Source organism: Capra hircus, chromosome 16 (assembly GCF_001704415.2).
Source record: "Capra hircus breed San Clemente chromosome 16, ASM170441v1, whole genome shotgun sequence".
Taxonomy (NCBI): domain Eukaryota; kingdom Metazoa; phylum Chordata; class Mammalia; order Artiodactyla; family Bovidae; genus Capra; species Capra hircus.
Window position 1 is genome coordinate 50,013,057 of NC_030823.1, and position 21,866 is coordinate 50,034,922.

General features: G+C 59.9%; 2 protein-coding genes across 5 annotated transcripts in view; one reads left to right on the top strand and one right to left on the bottom strand.

Moving 5' to 3' along the window:
• Window positions 1–12,140, top strand: NOC2L (NOC2 like nucleolar associated transcriptional repressor). 3 transcript variants are annotated; one of them, XM_018060576.1, is made up of 19 exons: window positions 1–90; window positions 233–385; window positions 1,929–2,127; window positions 2,216–2,332; window positions 2,880–3,000; window positions 3,087–3,177; window positions 4,990–5,068; window positions 5,157–5,267; window positions 5,595–5,708; window positions 6,113–6,301; window positions 6,451–6,590; window positions 7,465–7,576; window positions 8,341–8,454; window positions 8,675–8,776; window positions 9,903–10,046; window positions 10,150–10,263; window positions 10,976–11,111; window positions 11,460–11,555; window positions 11,845–12,140. In XM_018060576.1, exons 1-19 carry the CDS (start codon window positions 65–67, stop codon window positions 11,949–11,951), a joined length of 2,265 nt encoding a protein of 754 aa, XP_017916065.1. In that variant the 5' UTR covers window positions 1–64; the 3' UTR covers window positions 11,952–12,140. The 3 variants fall into 3 exon arrangements, with proteins under 3 accessions (XP_017916065.1, XP_017916066.1, XP_017916067.1); XM_018060577.1 differs by having other exon boundaries at window positions 1,953–2,127; XM_018060578.1 differs by lacking the exon at window positions 10,150–10,263.
• SAMD11 (sterile alpha motif domain containing 11) overlaps window positions 12,091–21,866 on the bottom strand; it is a 19,694-nt gene continuing 9,918 nt past the window's right edge. For both annotated transcript variants that reach the window (XM_018060575.1, XM_018060574.1), the window contains exons 5-14: window positions 20,725–20,849; window positions 17,905–17,994; window positions 17,596–17,730; window positions 15,633–15,795; window positions 14,533–14,648; window positions 14,238–14,316; window positions 13,627–14,141; window positions 13,277–13,401; window positions 12,860–12,970; window positions 12,091–12,746 (exon numbers count right to left, since the gene is read on the bottom strand). In XM_018060575.1, the coding sequence (XP_017916064.1) occupies window positions 12,501–12,746; window positions 12,860–12,970; window positions 13,277–13,401; window positions 13,627–14,141; window positions 14,238–14,316; window positions 14,533–14,648; window positions 15,633–15,795; window positions 17,596–17,730; window positions 17,905–17,994; window positions 20,725–20,849 (1,705 nt within the window). In that variant the 3' untranslated portion in view covers window positions 12,091–12,500. The remainder of the gene's footprint in view (window positions 12,747–12,859; window positions 12,971–13,276; window positions 13,402–13,626; window positions 14,142–14,237; window positions 14,317–14,532; window positions 14,649–15,632; window positions 15,796–17,595; window positions 17,731–17,904; window positions 17,995–20,724; window positions 20,850–21,866) is intronic.

A 21,866-nucleotide genomic window follows, 5' to 3' on the forward strand; every position in this document is an offset into this window, starting at 1 on the left:
GAAGTTCTCCTGGCGCAAGGGCTGCTGGGACCGGAAGTAGGGTGCACGTTGAGGTACGGCAGTCATGGCAGCGGCGCTTAGCCGCAAGCGGTGAGTTGAGGCTCCTATCCAGCCTTTCGGAGGGTGCTTACGTCCATAAGGGCTCCCCTTGCGCCTCTCTGTGTCCCTGGGGAGGCAGGACTGGGCACACTGGGCTCGTGGGGAGTCGTGACTCCAACGGCATGGCCCGCAGGCGCCTTGAGGAGCTGACGGTGGATGAGTTTCTGGCCTCGGGCTTTGATTCCGAGTCCGAATCGGATCCCGAAGGAGCCCCAGAGGCGGAGACGCAGGCGGTGCGCGCGGCAGCCCGGGGTCCGGATGGACAAGGTGGGAGTCCCTTGGCCAGGTGAGTGGGAGCATCCTTCATGGGCGGTGTGTAAGCCGAACCCCCTTAATCTTAATCTTCCTGGCCCGCCCTACCAGAAGTGTGCTTACCACTCTTGGCGCCTCATAACTGAGGCCTAGGGACTTCTGACTCCAACCCCAGATCCTTCGGCTTATTTATTCCTCCATCGGTATTTACCGGGCGTCTGTTTTGTGCCAAGTCATCCGGATGATGGGCCAACGTTGGAGGATAGTCTTCTTTTCTGGCCTCAGAGAGCTTACCGGGCCTTGGATAAAAGACAGTATGTAGGGTGGTAGAAGCGAAAAGTGCTGCAGACAAGAAAGAAAAGCAGAAAGATAAAAGAATAGGAATATTAGCTGGGGGCATTTAAGGAGGTGTTAATTTAGCAAAACCTAAGAGAGTAAACTGCAGCAGTAGGGGAAGAATGGAGAAGGCAATGGCAACCCACTCCAGTACTGTTGCCTGGCAAATCCCATAGACGAAGGAGCCTGGTAGGCTGCAGTCCATGGGGTCGCTAGGAGTCGGATACGACTGAGCGACTTCACTTTCACTCTTCACTTTCATGCATTGGAGAAGGAAATGGCAACCCACTCCAGTGTTCTTGCCTGGAGAATCCCAGGGACGGGGGCACCTGGTGGGCTGCTGGCTCTGGGGTTGCACAGAGTCGGACATGACTAAAGCGACTTAGCAGCAGCAGCAGGGGAAGAATGGCAGCGGGAACAGAAAAAGTCCTTTGGTGAGAGTGCTTATTCAGAGGTGAGCTCGGCTGTGGCAGAAATGAGGGGGAAACTAGCAGGAGGTGTATCTGGAGACATGATGGTGGGCGGGGTCTTGTAGACTTTTTACCTGCGTTTCAGTACAGCCAGAAGTTATCTCATGGTTTTGAGTAGTGATGTAATGCATGTAACTGTTAACAGAATAGTTCCCTTAGGTTGCTGTGCTAAGAGCAGCTGTAAGGGTCAGGGATGGACAAAGAAATTGAGAGATGTTGCTGGCTGGAGAGGAGTCATGAGAATTTTGAAAGTACTGATAGTGAGATCTCATGACAGATTGCATGCTCAATGTGAGAGTCAGAGTTTACCTTTCACCTAAGCACCTGGAAAGGGGGAGTTTTCAACAACTGAGGTGGTGTTGTTCAGTCGCTAATTCATGTCTGATTCTTCAGCCACCCTGTGGACTGTAGCCCACCAGACTCCTCGGTCCATGAGATTTGCCAGGCAAGAATACTGGGGTGGGTTCTCCAAGAGCAGGGTGTGGGCAGAGCAAGTTTGGAAGAAGCCCAAGTTCAGTGTCATATGTATTGGGATTGAAATAAGTGCATTGAAACATGTAGAGAGACTGTTGAGTGTGAGTTTGGGTTTTGGACAGAGAAAGATCTATTGAAAACTTAGTCTGTGGAAATACCCGTGCCTTGGTTGTTAGCAGCTGCTATGGAGGGAGCAGACTAAACCTCATAGATTCTCTGAGGAAGACAGGAAGCCACATTCCCCCGCCCCCTCCCCCAACCCCTCTCTCCTCGTCCTTGGCTGTGGCTGCCAATCAGACTTGAAGACCCCCACCTTCTCAGTCGGCGTAAAGGTGGTGCATCTGAGCACAAGGACCAGCTCTCTCGGCTGAAGGACAAAGACCCCGAGTTCTACAAGTTCCTGCAGGAGAATGACCAGAGCCTGCTGAACTTTAGTGATTCAGACAGCTCTGAGGATGAAGAGGAGCAGCTCCACTCCCTGCCGAACATGCTGGAAGTGAGGCCCTACGCAAAGTTGGTGGGGGACAGGGACATATTTGTGGCCTCTGCATCCCATGCAGCCCGACCCCCTGTGTTTGGCACAGGAAGCAAGTGAAGAGGAGGAGGAGGAGGATGGGGTCCCCAGAGGACCTGAGGGGAAGAGGAGGGATTCTGTCCTTGTGACCCTCGCCATGGTGGAGAAATGGAAGCAGGCAGCAAAGGTGAGAAGTGGCGGGGGTGGGAGGCAGCTGACCCCCCTTCCCCGAGTCTGCCCTTCCTTCATTTCAGTGATATGGGGCTGTGCAGGCTCAGGACTTCATCCTCTCCTTCATTCAGAGACTAGGGCTTCTGCCTGTACCTTTCTTCTCAGTTTTTCTCCAGGGCTCCCTGAAGTCCACTGTGGGGAGGATGTGGTCTCTGTGTCTTTGCTAGTTGGTGGAGGCAGGGCCATTTTGAGGGCCTTGCAGTGGTTTCTGCAGGGAAAAGAAAGGACAGAAAGGGAGAACTCCAGATATCACTTGGAGCTGGTCATAGTTCAGATCCGGGACCCTTCACCCCTCCCCTGTGGCCCTTCCAGGAGGATTCTGGACTCTCTTTGTTCCCTACATGTGGCTAAGTAACACTGCTCCTACCTCTGCTCTTGGTCTGAAGATATGGGTGAGGAATGCCTTTCTTTCAAGGCAATTCCTGGAGCTCCAGCTAGCTGCCTTTGCTTTTCCAAGCACAACTGACTGCACCCCCAACGTCTGGGTCCTTCTGCCCCTTTAGGAGCACCTTACACCAAAGCTGTTCCATGAAGTTGTGCAGGCATTCCGAGCAGCCGTGGCCACCACCCAAGGAGACGAGGAAGGCGCTGAGACCAGCAAATTCCAGGTCACGGACAGTGCTGGTGAGCTGGGGCAAGGGAACCAGGGATACAGGCTCTCTATTTGATCCTCTGTTCTGAGAATGGCATCTCTGGACCCCTCATTGCAGTGTTCAATGCTCTGGTCACCTTTTGCATCAGAGATCTTTTCGGCTGTCTCCAGAAGCTGTTGTTCGGAAAAGCCCCAAAAGACAGCAGCAGGTAAGAGGAAAGGACGGCGCAGGGATGTGGTGAGGGCCCTGCCTTGCGAACAGCAGTGGCGCTGGGACCTAGTGGCTCCAGAAGGATGTTGAGGACAGAGCCAGGCTCTTGGCAGGGCTCTTGGCAGAAGCTGGACACTTGAGGCCCTATGGAGGTAGCTCTGTCCTTCCTCCTCCCTGCCCAGATTCCTCAACAGCTACAGCGTGTGTGCTTGGCTTTGGTCCCCCATCTTCTTGGGTCAGGATTCTCTTTTTTCTTCTTTGGACTAATCAGGCCCCTCTACTCTCCTTGGTTTTTGCTCTGTGGCATGTGTGTGTGTGTGCATGCGTGTGTGTGTGTGTGTGTCTCTAAGTAGGGGCCTAATCCATGCAGGTTCTGGGCCTTGACTTCCATACTAGAGGTTGCTTGAGTAGAGTGCTGTGGAAGGGCTTCAGAGGGGAGAGATGAGTAGCTGACATGGCAGGCTGTGGATTACATTGGGGCTCAGAGGAATCTGGGAACCTCCAGGGAGAGGTCTTGCTGTGACCGTCTGAATGGGAGGTGGGGGAGGCCAGGATTTGGGGATGGGAATACCTAGGTCTCATGGTGGTGGGGGCTGGACTGATGTGTCCAGCTGGACTGAAGGCGTGGCCATGTGGAGGTGGCTGTATCTGAGGGAACCAGGGAAGTTGATAGACCGGTGAAGGTGGAGGGGGCCAGGCAGCGAGTGAGTGGGCAGCAAACAGGCGGTATAGGTGGTGCTGGGTGTGGGCTCCCATGGGGGCCGCTACCCTACGCAGAGCAGTCTCCATGGAGGATGGCAGATGCTGGAGGAGGTGGCACCACCTCCTGGGTTGTGGCTTTAGGTGCCCAGTAGCTGGTATCAGCCAGCAGACTTTCAGGAGCCCCTGTCCTTTATTCTTTCACATGCTTTAGCAGTTAGAATGAACACCTACGTGCTGAGTTCTGAGTGTTGAGGGATGATGCCTTTGAGAAACTTCCAGAAGTATTCCCCACTGTTGCTGAAATTATTAGTAAGCGGCCTGGTCTCTCTAAAGTGTATGTGACCCAGGGAGTTTCCTAGTGGTCTACTTGGTTAGGATTCTGCACTTTCACTGTTGTGGCTCAGGTTAAGTCTCTGGTCAGGAGACCAAGACCCTGTAAGCCAGTGGGCCCAACCTTTTTGGCACCAGGGATGGCTTTCATGGAAGACAATTTTTCCATGGAGTGGGGTGGGAGTATGGTTCAGGCGAGAATTCAAGCAATGGGGAGCACAGATGAAGCTTAGATCACTTGCCCACTGCTTACCTGCTGTGATGCCTGATTCCTAACAGGCTATGGACCAGTACTGGTCCATGGCCCAGGGATTGAGGAGCCCTCCCAAAAGCTATGAGGTGTGGCCAACAAAAAGACAAGAGTGGCCCAAAGGAAGCCAGCTTGTGGTTCTGGCTCATGATGCCTGGGTCAGACCTGGGAGTGCAGAATGGGTGCCTGAGCCGTGTGGGAGCTAGAGGCCAGAGATCCGTCTGGAGATTCTGGGGGAAGTGGCTGGCCCCAGCTCAGACAGGGAGAATGTTTAACCCTCTGGCCATGTGGTAGGGGTTTGAGGCTTGATGGTACCTCACCTGAAGCATAGCTAGGAGCTACCCTTGAGAGAGTCCTAGTGTGTCTCTTGTGTCTGTCCAGCTGGAGGAGCCCCTGAACGTCATGGGAAAGATGGTCAGCGGGGGTGGTGGTGTGTCTCTCTTCAGGGCCCACATGCCCTTGTGCTTTGAACACTGGCCTCTGCCTCCTAGTGGCCTCCTGAGCTGGGGGGGTGCTTTCTCTCCACAGGGTGCTGCAGCCATCCAGTAGCCCGCTGTGGGCCAAGCTCCGGCTGGATGTCAAGGCTTACCTGAGCTCCGTCATCCAGGTGCAGTTCTGGGAGGTGGGGCCTACCAGTCACATAGGGGCCTGGCTACTCACATCCTGGGCCTCACTGACCTCTCCTTCCTCCCCAGCTGGTGGCCTGCGTGGCAGAGGCAACAGTGGCGGCAGCCGTCCTCCAGCACGTGGGCAGCTCTGTGCCCTACTACCTGACCTTTCCCAAGCAGTGCCGCATGCTGCTAAAGGTGCGCTGGGGCGGGCACTGCTGGCTGGTGTGCAGGTGGCATTCGTGCTACCCCATGGGGTTCTGTGTGAGCACACTCGAGGTAGCAGAGCCCAGTTACTCGAGGGTGGGCTGCCCTGGTGGTGGGCCAGCTTTCTGTCACCCCATGCATGCATGTGTGGATGACAGGTCCGTTTTCACTGTGCGGCCTTCAGGAGGGGTGGCATGCTGTGTTTTTGCTCCTCCTTGATGGAGCTCTATCTTGTGGCTCCCCTGGGCACTGTGGGAAGAGCTGCCTCTGGTTGGGCTCTGGGGGGGTGGGGCAGGTGATGACAGCTTGTCTCTGCAGAGGATGGTGGTCCTGTGGAGCACTGGTGAGGAGACACTACGGGTGCTGGCCTTTGTCGTCCTCGTCAAGGTCTGCCGGCACAAGAAGGATGTCTTCCTGAGCCCCGTCCTCAAGGTAGCGGTGCCCCCAGGTCTTCCCTTGGGGTCTGGGTTGCAAGGCTTTACCTGAGGGCTGGGCAGGTTGCCTTTGTGATTGGGGCTCTTCACAAGGGCCAAGGCACTATGGCTCCTTGCCTGATCCCAAGGTTATTCACGCTGCAGCTCTCTCCTTCCTGGGTCCCAGGCCTCCCAGTGAGACCCTTCCCCTCTGCGCTGCAGACCCTTCTCAGGGCTGCTGGACTCAAGGAGCAGGACCATGCTGAGGAGAGGGGTCTGCGGCAGATGTGTCTGGGCTGTGGTTCCTGCTGAGGCCAGCTCTGAGGGAAAGACCCTGGTGTCTGGAGGGGGCTTAGAGCTGCGTTTTGGGAGCACAGGGCACCAGGAGTTCAGAGGTAGCTCTGACTGGGGTGTTTCCGGCAGCAAATGTACATCACGTATGTGAGGAACTGCAAGTTCACCTCTCCCAGCACCCTGCCCCTCATCAACTTCATGCAGCGGACCCTGACGGAGCTGCTGGCTCTGGACACCGGCGTGGCCTACCAGCACGCCTTCCTCTACATCCGCCAGCTCGCCATCCACTTGCGCAACGCCATGACAACACGCAAGAAGGTGTGCAGGAGTGGAGCCTGACCCACCGTGGGCCCTGAGCCTTGTGGGAGAGACAGCTCAGCCTCTTGGCAGGGCAGGGGCCTTGCTGGTGGGGGCTGTGGAGTAGATAGAGGGGACCCAGGGACTGACCGAGTGGATTTCTCCGGCAGGAGACATACCAGTCGGTGTACAACTGGCAGTTCGTGCACTGCCTCTACCTGTGGTGCCGTGCCCTCAGCACCATCTGCCCCAGTGAAGCTCTGCAGCCCTTGATCTACCCGCTATCCCAGGTTATCATCGGCTGCATCAAGTGAGTCGGGGTTGGGTGAGGCCACCCGGAGGGCCTAAGGAGAGAGGAGCCAGGGTTACATAGGTGTCCTAGGGGGTCAGGGCTAGGGTTACACAGGGCCTTCTGGGGACAAGGATACAAGAGGCTGTCCTGGAGGTCAGGATAGGGTCGGGTCACCCAAGGAGGTATCCGGGAAGGCCAGGGGGAGCTAGTTTTCCAGGAGGGTCTGGCCAGTGCCCCTGGTGACTAGGGTCTCTAGGGCATGGTGCTGTGACTTGGCAGCACCTGAGAAAGGTCTGGGGTTAGGCCGTCTGTGGCCTTGTGCCTACATTCCAGAATCCTTGTCAGCTGGGCTTCTGGTTGCCTGTGACCTTAGTCGAGAATGTAGCACGCACATATATTTTGGAGTCATGGGTCAGAGGAGGTGGTGTGCAGTCTGAAGGGAATTTGGGCTTGTTTGCCCAGGCCTCTTGCACAGAGCAAATTTGGTGTGATGTGCCACGGTATGCATATTCAGTGTTGGTCTCTGGGAGCAGAGACTGGAGGAGCCACGTGTGGCCAGAAGAGGGCATCGCTGACCTCCTGACGGGAAGAAAGAAAGGTTTTCACCAGAGGCTTCCGCTTCCCCACCATGTCATGCCTTGAAATGAAATTGAGTTGATAGGCAGGGAGGGTGTGTCCCGGTGTAACTGAGTAAAGAGGCAGGTCCTCACAACTTTGGTGGGGGCCTTTTACTCTGCCCTTGCTTGTCCGAGCCAGGCGTGGCCACTGGCCCTGCTGGGGAAGAACCCTTCCTGAGACTGGAGCCCAGTGGGTGGGGAGAGGTTGGGGCAGCTGGGCCAGGAGGCTCTCTGAGGCTGGGCCTTTGTTTACTCCCTCCTTCCCACATGCCCAGGTTGGTCCCCACGGCCCGCTTTTACCCGCTGCGCATGCACTGTGTGCGTGCCCTGACACTGCTCTCGGAGAGCACGGGCACCTTCATCCCAGTGCTGCCCTTCATCCTCGAGGTGAGCTTGTGCCCAGGGTTGTTGGGGGGAGATGCCTCCTGTTGCATGTGGCCTGATCACCCCTCACCTTGGTTCCACTGTCCTGAGTGGTGGCTCCTTGTTCATAGCATATGGGTATGACATAGCATGTAGGTGTTATGAGGGTGTTGCTCTGCATGAAGCCTGCCTGTGAGTACTCTGTGTGATGGGCAAGAGTGGCACTACAGGTGAGGACAGCTGCTCTGCAGGGCCGGCCTGAGAGCGCTGGTTTTAGGTCACAGACTTGGGTTGATCCGGGTGTTTGCCAGTATCAGTGGCAGAGCTGGGCCGGAAGCCCCGTTAACTCCAAAACTGCGTTCCTGTGCTTGTCTCTGTGCATGTGCATCTGTGCTCTGGTCAGGAAAGGCTTCTCTCCAAACACTAGAAACCAGGACCAGGCTGTGGGGGTGCGGTTGTGGGTGAGGAAGTTGCAGTGATGGTGACCCTGGGCTGGAGGGACCCTTCTTTGTCTCCAGACGCTGGTTCTCAAGGTTTTCCGGCCCGTTTGAGGAGGGCAGCAGCAGTACATGAAGGTCCTGCTCTAGTCCTGTTCCCTCAACCAGGGACTTGCTCTGTGGCGGAAGGACTCTAGGGGACCAGAGATCTGGAACTCGAGCTGATGGGGGGAAAGGCTGTGTTTGGGGGCCGAAGGACTGGCACTGTGTCTTATCCTTGGTTTCAAGAAGGGTCTCTAGGGACCCAGGGTCCTATCGTGTGCAGGAGGGGCTGACAGGTCCTTGGGACAGATTTTCCAGCAGGTTGACTTCAACAGGAGGCCGGGGCGCATAAGCTCCAGGCCCATCAACTTCGCTGTGATCCTGAAGCTGTCCAAGGTCAACCTGCAGGAGAAGGCATACCGGGTAAGCCTGATCTCTGGGAGGGTCTGGAAATGCCCTGGGCAGGGTCATGGCAGGGTGTCGGAGGGCATTGTGTGTGGGGTGCCTGGAGGCAGATGAGTGTGGACAGGAGAAGGCTCACTTCCCTCCAGAGTTGAACCTTGTGGGCCTCCTGGAGTTGGGGGAGCCTGGTCAACCTGAGCCCCCATCTGCCCTGATGCTGACCGCTCCTTCGCTGCCTCAGGACGGCCTGGTGGAGCAGCTGTACGACCTCACCCTGGAGTACCTGCACAGTCAGGCTCACAGCATCGCGTTCCCTGAGCTGGTGCTGCCCGCTATCCTGCAGGTGTGTGCCCACTGCCTCCCATCTGGATGCTTCCATGGGCCCAGACCCCTCAGCAGACCAGACCATCTCCTAACGGGCTAGCTCCCCTCATGTGGGGCTGGAGTGGGACTTTGCAGTCCCAGCCACACGGGATGAGTGGCAGAACCTGGGCAGTGTGACATCTCTGCTGACACTGCCTGGCAGCTAGATCCCTGGGTATGGAGCCTGAGGAGTGGGCTGGCATGGTTGCACCGCGAGGACCCCAGGACCTGCCAGCGCATCTCCACCCTGCCACAGCCCAGGGTCCAGACCAGCCATGAGGTTGCTTGGAGGTGCCGGGGTTGAGCAGGCTGGACCTGGCCCCTCCGCTCTGGGTTGGGCTAGTCTGAGTGAGTGCTTTTCCAGGTGCACCTGGGCCGGGTGATGCAATAGGAGAGGTTTGGGGTGGGAGGAAGCCCTGGCTGTCCACCTCAGGTTTTCTTCAGGCAATACTTGGAGGGGTGGGGGGATTCTCCCTCCCCAGAGCTCCTTCTAGGCCACTTGGAGGCCTGTTTACCCTCAGCCTCGGTGCTTCCCATCTCAGGGAGGCCTGTGCCTGTGGGCCTGGTGGTGAGTGGGGCGGGGCTGCCCACACGTAGTGTGTATGCACCTGCTGTGTCTGAGTCCCAGGGATCGTGGTCTAGAAAAGGGTCAGCAAGTATTTTAAGCTTTGCAGTCACATGGTTTCTCGAAACTGCTCAACTTTCCCGCAGAAAGAAGGACAAAAAAACTTACAGAAATGCATGAACAAATGCGCCAGTACAGCTTTATTTACAGATACAGGCAGTGGGTGGGATGTAGCCTGGAGAGTAGATCCGTGCTGTGCCTGCCGCTGCCCACCCCTCTCCCTGGCCCCAGGCTTGGCGCACATTCTCCCATCAGCCCTGCATAGGCCCCCAGGGGCTGGGCTATAGAGGTCACACAGAAACACCCCCCCCCCCCCCCCAGTGTGCACCAGGGCTCCCCTGTCACAGGTGTGTCCCCCAGGCCTGAAATATAGGAACCCATGACACCGGCCCACCCACTACCCCTGCCTGTCTGCGGTCACTGCACACAGGGTACAGAACAGCCTTGTGCCTGGAGCTAGGCTGAGCCTCTTCTTCTGCAGCTGAAATCCTTCCTCCGGGAGTGCAAGGTGGCCAACTACTGCCGTCAGGTACGCCAGCTGCTCGAGAAGGTGCAGGAGAACGCAGAGCACATCCGCAGTGTCCGCCAGAAAGTCTCCTTCGGCGTGTCTGATCAGCGTGCAGTGGTCAGCTGGGGGCCAGAGCCCAGGCCGTGGGGGCACCAGTCAGTGTATGGCTGGTGTATGGGTGTTTGCCTAGGGTGGGACATGACCCTGGACTTCTGCACAGGATACCTGGGAGAAGCGAACCCGAGAGGAGGGGACCCCGCTTACCAAGTACTACAGCCAGTGGCGAAAGCTGAGGGACCGCGAGATTCAGCTGGAGATTAGTGGCAAAGAACGAGTATGGCGGGGGGTTCCGGGATGTGAGCTTGGCTGGGAGGATGTGAGTGGGGTCGGTGGGTGCTACCTCCAGCTGCCGCTGCTCTGACAGCAGATGGTGGGCAGAGCCAGGTAGAGTCTGGGGGCTTCTATGACCCCCAGGAGGAAAGGCCCCAGGGCTGTGCAGGGGCAGAGCATCTCCTGCCCATTATCAGGCCTGATGGGTTAGGACTTTGGTGGGGTGAGTTCTGGGCTGACCTTGTCATGTGGGCCAGCTGTGGACCAGCAGGGAGGGCTCTAGCTGTCTTTGGGTCTGGTCCTGAGCAGTGGGTGTGGATGGCGTGACCTGAGGGAATGGCTTCATGCCAAGTGATATGGCTGGCTGCAGCCCTGCCCTGGTGTCAGTGTGGGTTGCCGTCTGTTCTGGGATGATGGGTGAAATTGGGGGGAACAGGAAGGTTGGAGCTTCAGTGGCACTTAGTGGCCTCCTTACTGGCCTGGTGAGGCTGCTGTCCAGGAATCCTACCCGGTGATGCTGACTAATCGTCCCCAAAGTGGCTGGGCAGGGTCCTTGCTTGGAGGGTAGGCTGGAGGCTAGGGGAGGGGTGTTGGGGGGGTGGGGAGGGAGCCGGACTGGGTCTGGGTAAAGCCGTCAGTGGGAGTGTGAGTGGGCCTCTGGCTGTGGTGGGTGGGCTACCACCCTCAGCTGCTGCTCTTGGTCCCTGTCCTTCCAGCTGGAAGATTTGAACTTCCCAGAGGTAAAGCGCCGCAAGGTAGGGGACAGGAAGGATGAGGACAGGACAGAATTCAAGGACCTCTTCGATCTGGATAGTGATGATGAGGATGATGCCCCGGACTTCACAAAGAGAGGTTTGGCCTGAGTGAGCTTCAGCTTGTGCTGGGTCCTGGGAGCAGGTGGGCCTAGCAGGCTTCCCACTTCATGGAACCACAGGAAGGGTGCTCGTCATCACCCTCTGCGCCTCCTGCCACATGGCTGGCTTTGAGGTGGGGGCCCTCCTGGAATTGGAACACAGGCCCCTAAGCCTTGCCGCCCCTCCCACCATAACTTCCTGGGGGCAGTTCTGGGTCCTCTTGAACAAAGGAGACCTAAGGGAAGGTGTGGTGCAAGGCTGTGCCCCAGCCCCCCTGCTGCTTTAGCGGCCACCTCTGCATTTGCTGCTGGGTCCACTCCCGTGGCTTCTTGTGCTTGGTTCCCAGGGATGCCTGGGTCCCCAGGAGCTTGGCAGAAAATGGAGGAAGAGGACGATGACAGCAGTAGTAGCAGCGGGGAGGAGGAAGTCAGCAAGTCAGAGGGTAAGTGTTTCCCAGAGTGAGGGTTACTATGGTTTTTGAGCCCATCTATCTGGAGCCCAGGGCTGCCTTGGGGGATCTTGTGGGTGGGCAGAGCCATTGGCTCTAAGCTGGGCTCACGCCCCTCCCTGGGGACACCAGGCCAGCTGCTCCATCCTGGCTGGCTCTGGCAGCCGGCAACAGCAGCAGCGATAAATTAATTAGTGCTATGATTAATTAGTGATGAGTAACCTCTGAGGCTGGCTTCTTCCTGATAAAGCAGAATTTATGTAGCTGTGCTCTCTCCCTGCAGATGGAAGCCCAGACACAGAGGCGGGGCTGGACCCCCAGGAGCTGTGGCAGCTGGCCCAGGGGCCAGAGGACGAGCTGCAGGACCTACAGCTCTCTGAGGAGGACTGACGGCTGCCCACCTAGAGTCTTGCGGGGGCTGCTGTGCAGGGTTCCCGCCTCCCCGGGCAGTCAGGTGTGCTGCTTCTCCACTGGGGCTGAGCCCAGAGGCCCTGAGGTTAGCGCCCCTGCAGGGTGAAAGGGCAGTAGATGGCAGAGAGGCGTTTATTTTTACAACATAAAAGACCAGAAAGTACCAAATGCTGTCCAGTTCCTGGAGCTGCGTCTGTAAGCCACCATGGGGCCCGCTTCCCACCACAGCCCACGGTGGCGGGTGGGAATGCACCTACCCGGTGAGGCAGGCTGACGCAGCCATGCGGTGTGACCAGCACCATGTGCCTCTGTGGCTCCTTGGTCTCTGGCTTATTTGCAGCTCCTGGGATACAGAATACTGACCCCCAGGGTCTGCACCAGGCTCTGCAGTCACCCCCAGAGTCTGTGGAAACCGAATGTCATGTTTAAAATTGTTTTTTGCATCCAAAACAAAAAGGGGATAAGCTGTGGGCAGAGTGGCCTTTGCCTGGGAGGAGCTGGCACTGAAGGCCTGGGTCTGACACCAGCTCAGCACAGAGGCTGGGAGGGATCCGCAGGCCCTGGGAGCAGAGTCATGGTTCCATTCTCTTGCTTGGGTGAGGCGTGGCTGGCTGGGGGGTGCACCCCCCCATAGGGGGAGGGGGCCAATGCTGGGGACAGGGGCTGCTCCCCTGAGCTGAGCTCCCGCTCAGGAGCCCGCACCGTCGGTGGCTGCAGTGGCAGAGCCACGGGGAAGCTGGCCATGTAGAAGACGCGGCCCAGGCGCTTGGCCACCTGTGGAGAGACAGCCCAATGGGGCCTGTGAGGCTGCTGGTGTGCAGCCACACGCAGAACCGCCCTGCTGCCCCTCGGCTGTCTGGAGACCACTGCCCCTTTCAGGTGCTCACCTGGGCCCGGATCTTGAGAGCAGGCCCCAGCTTCAGCCCCATGGTGGTCAGGAGGTGTTCTTCTGTCAGCAGGGGCAGGGTCTCCCCGTCAATCCCCTGTTCTCTGAAAACCTGGGGTGGGGGGGTGGGCGGGGGGCGGTATCAGGGCCTGAGTGCTGGGGCTGTGTGTCCCAGGGTGGCCTCGGCTCTCCAGAGAAAGCAGAGCCAAGAGACCCTGGTGGTGCAACTTGGGGAAAATGTCAGAAGAAAGAAAACTCCTCTGTTGAGCATGTGCCCATGCTGGAGGCAGAAGCACTGACAAGGGGGGAAGGAGCATTCAGCAGGACCTCCCTCCCCCAGTCTTTGAGAAGTCTGGAGTGGGCAGCACAGTAGGGGAATGGGGGGGCTCAGAACCATCCTGGGCAGGTGCCCCCTCACCTGTGCGTATTCTCCACAGCCAGACAGGCCCCCCACAAAGCTGCAGACGTCGTCCACTGTCCACTTGCTGACGTCCTCAGGGGCTGTGGCCTCCTCCCCATCCATGAAGAGGCCCCCCATGGTGCCTGAGTTGGGGAGGAGGGTGTTACCAGGACTCCGGCCAGCTCTTTTCTATGACCCCAGCCCTGTCTGCTGACCTTTGCTCACCCTAATTATTCAGAAATGTTGGATTGATGACTGAAAGGAACTTTTCCCCCCATGACCTCCCTGAGACCCTGGGTGGGACGTAGGGGGACTGGGTCTCCTTCCACCCCATGGAAAGATCTGAAGGCGTGGGGGGCGGTGCCCACCTGTGTGGAAGAAGGGGCTGACAGTGTAGGGTAAGCCCAGGGGCAGTGGAGGGGGCAGCGTGGACCCTGAGTGAAGACCCTTCCCCTCAGAGCTGGCCCCTCCAGGTAGGGCTTGGCCTGGGTGGGGGGCTTGGCCTCCAGCAACCACCATCTCGGAGTCCTCGCCGTCTGAGTCCTTGGGGGGTTCATCTTCAGAACCGTCTGGTGCCCAGAGTCCAGCCCCCGTTGTCTCCTTGGACTCACTGGGCCGGCCTGAGGCAGGGCTGGGGCCCCCTTTCCGAGGAGCTCGGCGGGCAGGCTCTCGGGGTGGGGTAGGGGGCCCGGGGCCCGGCGGGCCCTGGGGAGGCAGGGCCAGCAGCGGCGTGGAGCTGTGTCTCAGCACCAGCATGGCCCCGCGCCGCTGCAGCTCCTCGGCACCGTCCGGCGGGCGCAGGGCGGCCTCGGGCGCCAGCAGTTGCGGCCGGTGCGCGCTCTCCAGCTCCTTCTGGCGCAAGAGCTCTGCTGACATCTCCAGCCTGGCGGTGGAGACAGCCCGCAGAGGGTCAGGCAGCTCGGCAGAGCCGCTTCCGCACCGCCCCCCACCCCCGCCGCCCCCCTGTCAAAGCACATACCGGGCTAGATTCTGCTTCCGCAAGAGCTCCTGCTGCCGGGCGAACATCTCCGCCTGGGCAGGGGGCAGGAAGCCGTAACCTGGGGGGAAGGGGACAGACCACGAGGCCGGGTGGCCGAGTGGTCCAGGGCCAGCCAAGCCCGCCCTGGTCTATCCTTGGCTTCAACAAGGGCAGGGGTGGGTTCGCCCGGAGCACTGATGGACACCGGTTCGGTAACAGACATACCCGATGGCCCCGCACCAACAGCCCCTCCCCGCTCCCGGGGAACAGAATCACACACCCGCCCACTGCTCACCTGGGGTCTGGCACAGGGCTGAGGGCACCCCCAAAAAGGGGGGCCTGAGGTGGGGGCCCAGAGCGATGTGTGGGGCATTCTGGGGCGACAGCAAGGGGGGCGGTTGCGACAGCTCCCTGTGGGCGGCAAGGCGAAAGCTCCCTGTGGACTGCTGGGCCGCGCGCGCCGCAGGCTCGGGCCCCCTCCTTCCCGGAACTGCCGCCCCAGCCCCCGCAGCCCCCGCTCTGGCCGCCTCTGCTAATTGCCGGCCCCGCGGGCGGTCGATGTGCGCCCGCCGCGGCTCCGGTCGTCCCTGCCCCCGCTGGCGGCGCCAATTAATCTCGGCGGCGGCGCGGAGGCGCTGGCCCGGCGGGCGGCGGCGACTGTGGCGGTAATTACCGCGCGGGAGCCCCTGGCCCCACGGCCCTGGCCCCCCTTTTACCGCCCCCGCCCCCGCCCAGCCCAGCCAACCCTGTGCAGACCGGGCGCAATTAGCCATGGTCCGGGAGGCGGCGGCTGCTGCGAACACCGCCCGGGTGCAGGGGGGTCTCCCGGAGGGAGGAGCGGGGAGCAGTCAAAGTCCTCCAGCCCCCGCCCCTGCCTGGAGTCTCCCGGCCCCTACAAGCCTGGGGGGCTCTTCCGTGCAGCCAGCAGCTCCAGTGTCTGAGTTGGTGCTGCTCCGGGGTTCTCCCCTTCCTCAGCCCTCCCCAGACCTCGACCTCGGGGCTGCCAGACCTCGTGCTGCTCCCCCTCACCTCCCTGTTGGGGAAGCAAAGCCCTCAGCTGTCCCAGGAGCTCCTGGATTCACCCCCAGCTGCTCCACAGAAAGACACCCCACCCAGAAGGGCGGTCATCCCCAGTCTACCCCACGAATGTTCCCCTGGGCTTCTGCCCGGCTCAGGGGGCATTACGTTGCTGCTGCAGAGCAGGCCGCCAACCTAGGCCCGAGCACAGCACCAGGTCCACTGAGGACTCCGTGGCTGTGCGGTTGGGATGGGGAGATACGGGCTATGGACTTGACCTGCAGACACCAGCTGATGGGTCTGCCACCTGCAGCTCTCTAGCCCAGCAGCCAGCACAGGAAATGTAGGGGCCTCTCTGAGATGCAGGCACCCTGATACCTCTCTGAGAAGGACGGGGCGCCAGCTGGGCCGGTGCCGTCTCTGTGCTGAGCCAGGCTCTGCTTCCGACGCTGACCTGCTGTGGATGAGGGCAGGTGGACCTCCAGGCCACTGGGGCTCCTCGCAGCTGCTGCTGCCACCTCCTGTCGGACCCTCAGGAGATCTGGGGAGGGTAGGCACCAGCAGTGACCCAGAGGCCAGCCCCCACCAGGCTCTCCTGTTCCTCACCCTGTTCAGCACAGGACATTGGCCAAGGATGCAGACTGGGAGCATATTCTCCCAGATCCTGCTGGTTGGTCACCGGGACAGAAAGATGAGCAGAAGGCCACAGGGCAGGGTAGACACCAGACATCCCTAGGCAAGGTGCCTGACTGCACCGACTGGTCTTGGGAGGGGGGCCAAGTGAGCATTTATAAGGGATGTGGAGACGTTAGGAACCAGAACGTGGTTGGGATGGAGAAAGGGAAAGGCCTGGACAGGGAAGGCTGGTGGTTCAGGAACCTTGACTTCGACAAGAACTGACACTGCCAAGAGCCAGACTGCAGGGTCCGTGAGGGGAGGGGTCACGCAAAGGCTAGAGTGTGAGGGCAGCGGGGCTGGAGTCCAGGAGCTGGGGCAGGTCTCCAGCCCTCTCCTAGGTAACACCTGGGCTCACTGCTTAGTCTAGGCACTCTGCTCTCCACCCCCAGCCCTCTGTCCAGCTCAGGCCCGGACTTCAGAGTTCCCCGCCCCGCCCCCCCGCAGCCCCCCACTGTGCCGGCTCCGCTGCCACCGCCTGTTTATAAATTAATTACCCGAAAAGCGGAGGTGGGTCCTGCCCCGGGCTGGGTGCCAGCCCGCAGAGCCCAGCCGGCGCGGCCGCCCGCATCGATCTCGGCAGGGCCCTGCGCCCCCGCCCGCCCGCGGCCTCGGTTATTTACCGTTGGCTCCCGGCGGGGGCGGCAGGCGGAGGCCTGATTGACAGCCCGGCTCCGCGCCGCTCCTGGCGGCCGGCGCCCCTCCCCCGCACAGCCAGCGGAGCCGGCCCCAGGCAGGGCAGGGAAAGCAATTAAAAAGGAAGATTTTTAAATTATTAACATTTGGTGAATTATTCAGGCTCTCGGTGCCTGACTGCCCTGGGGGACAGTGCCTGTGTAAGGAGAGGAAATCCAGCCCCTTTTCCCAGCAAGTACCCCTCACCCAGCTTCAGGCAGGAAAAGCAAGCTACTCCCCCTGGGCTGGGGTCTGCAAGGTCAGGGTGCAGCTGGACAGGGTGCCAGACGGTGCCCCTGTGGTGGTAGGGGGACTTTCAGGTGTCCGGTCTGGGAGCAGTGCTTCTGGCTGGAGCTCCTCCTGAGCACCAGTGAAAGCTGGGCCACCAAACCTGAACTGTTGTCCATCCTGCTTCTGGACAGACATCCACGTGGACGTTCAGGGGGCTGAATGATGCTCTGCTCCTGGCCCCACCCTCCCGAGAAGGGGTCTAGCGCAGACTCTGCCCTGACTGCCGCTAGAGTCAGGAAGGATTACAGTATCCAGACCACACCATTCAGATGGGGGCAGGGGTGGGCAGGGACCCACAAGGACCTGCATGTGCTGGAGAGGGATGGATAGGCCTCGTGAAACCCCCACCTCCCACTCTCCCTTCAGCTCCCCCAAGCAGCTTCCTCCTGTGTGAAATGGCAATGGGCAGTGGCCATATGAGGCCCTGCTGGGAGAGCCTTTGGCAGACTTATTGGTGAGGGACCACCCTCCCTACCAGATCTGCCCAAACAGGCCACTGTACTGGGCGCAGGGAGGAGGAGGTGGGCCTCACTGTCCACCTACAAGGGCTTTCAAGGTTTGAGGAGCCAAAAGACCTACATCCAATCCCAGCCTTGGTGTCAGCAGCCACTCTTTTCAGGATGAGCAGAGACCTAACAGGACAGGGTGAGTCCAAAGCACATTGTGGACACTCATGATGCCGTGGGGAGGGGCTACATACCATGGCTGGGGAGGCCCAGGTGGTAGAGACGCTGAGGGTCCTCAAAGGTGCTGGCCTCACTCAGGGCAGACACCAGCCGGCGGTAATGATCCTCGGGGGCCATGCTGGGCCCTAGTTCCGGAAGCAACAGAGTCTCTGGGTTGGGCAAACACAGGAGAGGGGGCTTCCCCTTTAGACACTGCTGAGGGAGAGAAGCAGGGGCTCCCCTCTTAGAATCTGCTGCTGGCTGACTATGCCCAGCAGAGGGTCCAGACTGTACCCCTCCCTCTCCAGTGGCTGTTCCCTCACCCCCCAGGGTAAAGCCCAAACCTTGAGGAGACTTGCTTCGGGCCTTTTTCTCCAAAGGGCAGTCACTGCTGATGTGGGGGGAGCGACCCAGCCTCTTGCCCAACAGGTCACCTGGGAGAGGGCAGAGTGAACCCCATCCTGCGTTCAAGGGCTCGTAGAGGCCAGGACAGGAACAGCTCCGGCCCGCCCCAATACCAGCCCCAGTACCTGCCTCAGTGCCGGCCCAGCTCCTGCTCAGCCCAGAACCACAGCTCTCATCACTCAGGGGTGCCTATGGGTCCTGGCCAGGTTCAAGCCTTGCCCAGTTCAGCAGGGTTGGGTCAGAGTGAGGGAATGGGACAGTCCAGACCTGGGCTCTGGGCTGCATGTGTGTAGATGTGATGGGAGATGCATGGTTATGGCCTCAGGCAGCAACTCAGGACCCCACAGGCACCATGCTGCTCCCACCTGCCAGACGGCCTCCTTTGCAGAGTAAGGAGCCCTTCTCCGCACCTTACCAACCTCTCCTCCTGGGGCAGGGATGACTGACTACCAGCAGTGCAGGGTCCCATGCCAGGGCAGCCCAACCTCCTCCTAGAGGCCACGGGCCCTGGAGATCAGGTGCATCTGCCCCTATCCATTCTTCCTGGGTTCCTCCCCTCCAGACCACACCCGTCATTGCCCCCAGAAAGCCCGAGGACACTACCTGTCCAGCTGGGCTAAGCGCCAAGGGCATCCCATCACCCACTGTGCACAGCCCCTCATGTGGCCCAGAGCCCACCCCACCCCTATCCTAAAGTCCTCTTTCCGATCCCCTGGAGTCAGCCTTTCTCTACCCCAGCCTCTGGCACCCTGATGCCAGGCTCCCTCCTGTGCCCAAGGTCTGGGAGGTCTCTGTGGAACAGCTCAGCAATTGTGTCAGTTTCCAGTGCCAACCCTGTGCTCCTGGCCCCGCTCCCTCCTCATGAGGCCATCTGGGTGAAGGGGCCACCCCCTCAGTGACCCAGGCGCACCATGACACCTCAGCAAGGGGAGCCTGAGAAACCCTGCGGTCAGCTCCAGAGCCTAATTCCTTTTTCTTATTCCCTTAATCTGTCATTTTTATCAGGCGAGGAAGTGCAGCAGTGGAGTGCCGATCAATCTCCACTTTACAGCTGACAGAATGGTGCTAATAACTTATTGATCTCAGCCACCTCCTGCCACTGGCCTGGGCCCAGTGGCCTAGCCCCAGACCTTGCCCTGGGAGGGACGAGGACGAGGTCCCCACCGCCCAGACAAAGGGTCCTACCTTAGTGACCTGGTAGGATGGGTAGGGGGTGCTCAACCAGCATGAAGCCCCTGAGGAAGGCAAAGAGCCTCTGGCCAGCAGCACCACCAGGGCTGCAGCGTCCAGCTGTGCCAAGCCTGGGGTAGGCTGGGTCCACATCTGCTGCCTGCACCCAACCCTGCACATACCCCCTGGGGACCCAGCGAATCCTGCCATGGGGGTCCGGGGCTCACCAGTCCCTGACGAGGGCCGCATATACTCACAGACACACACACAGAAAGGTGATGTCTGCAGGGCCCACCACGAGCCCAGTCCTCCCTGACCACTCCTGCTCAGGTGAACACAGGGCTGACACATGCTCCTGGGGAGGAGGAGGTGAGGACAGGCCGAGGCCTCCACCCAGGGGCTGGCAGAAAGACATGGAAGCTGGTGAGGACTAGAGTCCCAAGAAGAGGGCAGGACCTGGATGAAACCCGGACACAGGACACACATGGCACTTCACACAGATCATGTGTGACCCGTGAAGTGCTCATATGTGGGTCCTATACCTCAGCAGGAAGACAGTGAGGGTGCTTTGACACACATGTGTCACACGAGCGTAAGTGGAAGCCCAAGCCTTTGGCCAGGCCCGGGGCACACACACTCAGGCCAGGCACCATGAGGAGGTCTCCGTGTGTGCAGGCAGCAAAAGAGCCCTCTGGCTCCGAATATCTCAATCACTGTGGGACTCTGGAGGCTCACCCGATCGATGGGGCAATTAGATTTTTATCAGCCGCCTGCTCAGAGCCTCTAACTCGGCTCCAGAAGCAGCAGCCCCCCACCCACTACAGAGGACTACCCAGGCACCGGCACACCTGGAGGGCCTGATGGGGGTACTCAGGGGTCCCAGGATGGACCACCCCTGCCCAGCCTTCCTGAGAGCTGCAGCCACTGCTGGGAAATTCCTGGGTCTTCCCTGGTCCATAGGGCAGCAAGGGACCCCTGCCATCTTCTCTCAGCACACAGAGCCCCCTTCAGCCAAAGCTCAGCAAGCTGCCCCCTCCCTCCGAGCTCTTGTTGCTTCCAGGAGCTAGCCCTCCACAGGGACAGAGCCCCGGGAAAGCACCCTCCTGCCCCAGCCCCTCTTCTCTCAGGACATGGATCTTTCTCTCCCAGGGGCCCTGGCTCTGGGGTCGGCGTGTGCAGAGCGCATCCCTGCCCATCGAGGAGCCATGCCCAGGTGTGCATCTCCATGAAGCCTGCGCTCCCTGACTGTCCTGCCTCCATCTGCCCCTGAGAGCAGGGGGTAGCTGTGGCCTCTGGCCACTCCAAGCCCACCCCAGCAGCAGCCACAGTGGAGCCACCGCCTCCGCCTCCTGTCTGCCCGGCTGGCTGGGATTAACACAATTACCATCACACGGAGCCCCAGGGGACAGCCGGCTTCGCCACCTCCCGCCTCCTCCGCTGGCCTCCCTGGCTGCCCGCCAAGGCTGCTGGGGGTGGCGGCATCCAGAGCCGCTGAGCAGAGACGCAGAGAGGCTGCGAGGCGGCTGTCCTCACGCTGCTCTGCGCAGCCTGGCAGCCCTGCATCACCCAGCACTGCCCTGGCTCCTCACCTGCGGCTCCCAGGCCTATTTCCACACTGCCTCTCTGGAATTCACAGCGGCTCTGATGCTCAGGCATAACGAGGTGGCGGCTGCGATGCACGCTGGATATGAGGGTGGGAAGGTCACTGTCCTGGCTGCAGCGAAGCAAGACAGGGAAGGTGAGAACCCTCGGGGCTCCTGGCTGAGCCTGAGTGTGAGCATGCATGGCCCAAGGGACATTGGGTGTGACAACACCTCATGCACACCATTCCTGTGAGCATCTCCATCTCATGGGTGCTGGAGTCTCACCCTGACCTACGCAGGCCTCACCTGGGACCCAGGACCTGCCAAGTGTCTGCTGAACACAGCAGCCTTGCACTCAGACCCCACTGCTGCTCCCAGGGAGGGTCGTCCGTGTGGAGTGCAGGGCTGGCCCCGTCCGGACTCTGCTCTCTCCAGAGAGACCAGCCACTGTCCTTGCTTCTTGCTCTGGGGGGCAGCCAGGTCCCACCAGGGCCGGCAGAAGGCTGCCAGAGAGGACACGTGGACCCAGCACTTGCTCCTGTGCACATGCTGCTATTGCACCTAAAACTTCCAACCACCCACGGACTCTCAGCTTTTTCAAATACAGAAACCTAGGTTGAGAACAAAATCTGCAGCCAACGAGGTGTGTGCCCATCTAGGGCCATACAAGGGCATGTGCACACACACTCACACGGACCTGCAGACACACACAGACACAGATGCACACAGCAGTCACCAGTGTGCCTGTGCTCAGGACACTGTGCTCTTCCCAGGGCTCCCCATCAAGAACCTTGGGATAAATAGGAATTTAATTTCGTTCTCTCTTTGCTCTTCCTGTTAAATCAGCTCACTGCCTATATCACAGAACCCCAGACAAAAGAGGGAGGGAATGGCCCCCACGGCATTTGCCCTTGGGGTTCTGAGAGCATCTCTGTTAGCACAGAGAAGGGTCCCTGCCACCTTGCAGACGAAGTTGGAGTGGCAGGAAATCAGGACAGGACAGAAGAGGAGCAGGGAGGGACCCCAGGCCACCCTGCAGCACATCCCTCCCCAGCACCCTTGCTCCCTAGCCCACCTGTAATGGAGCAGCCTCCTGGCTGGGCCACCTCAAGGGGGGCCTCCACCAAGTGACCTGGGAACCAACCCTA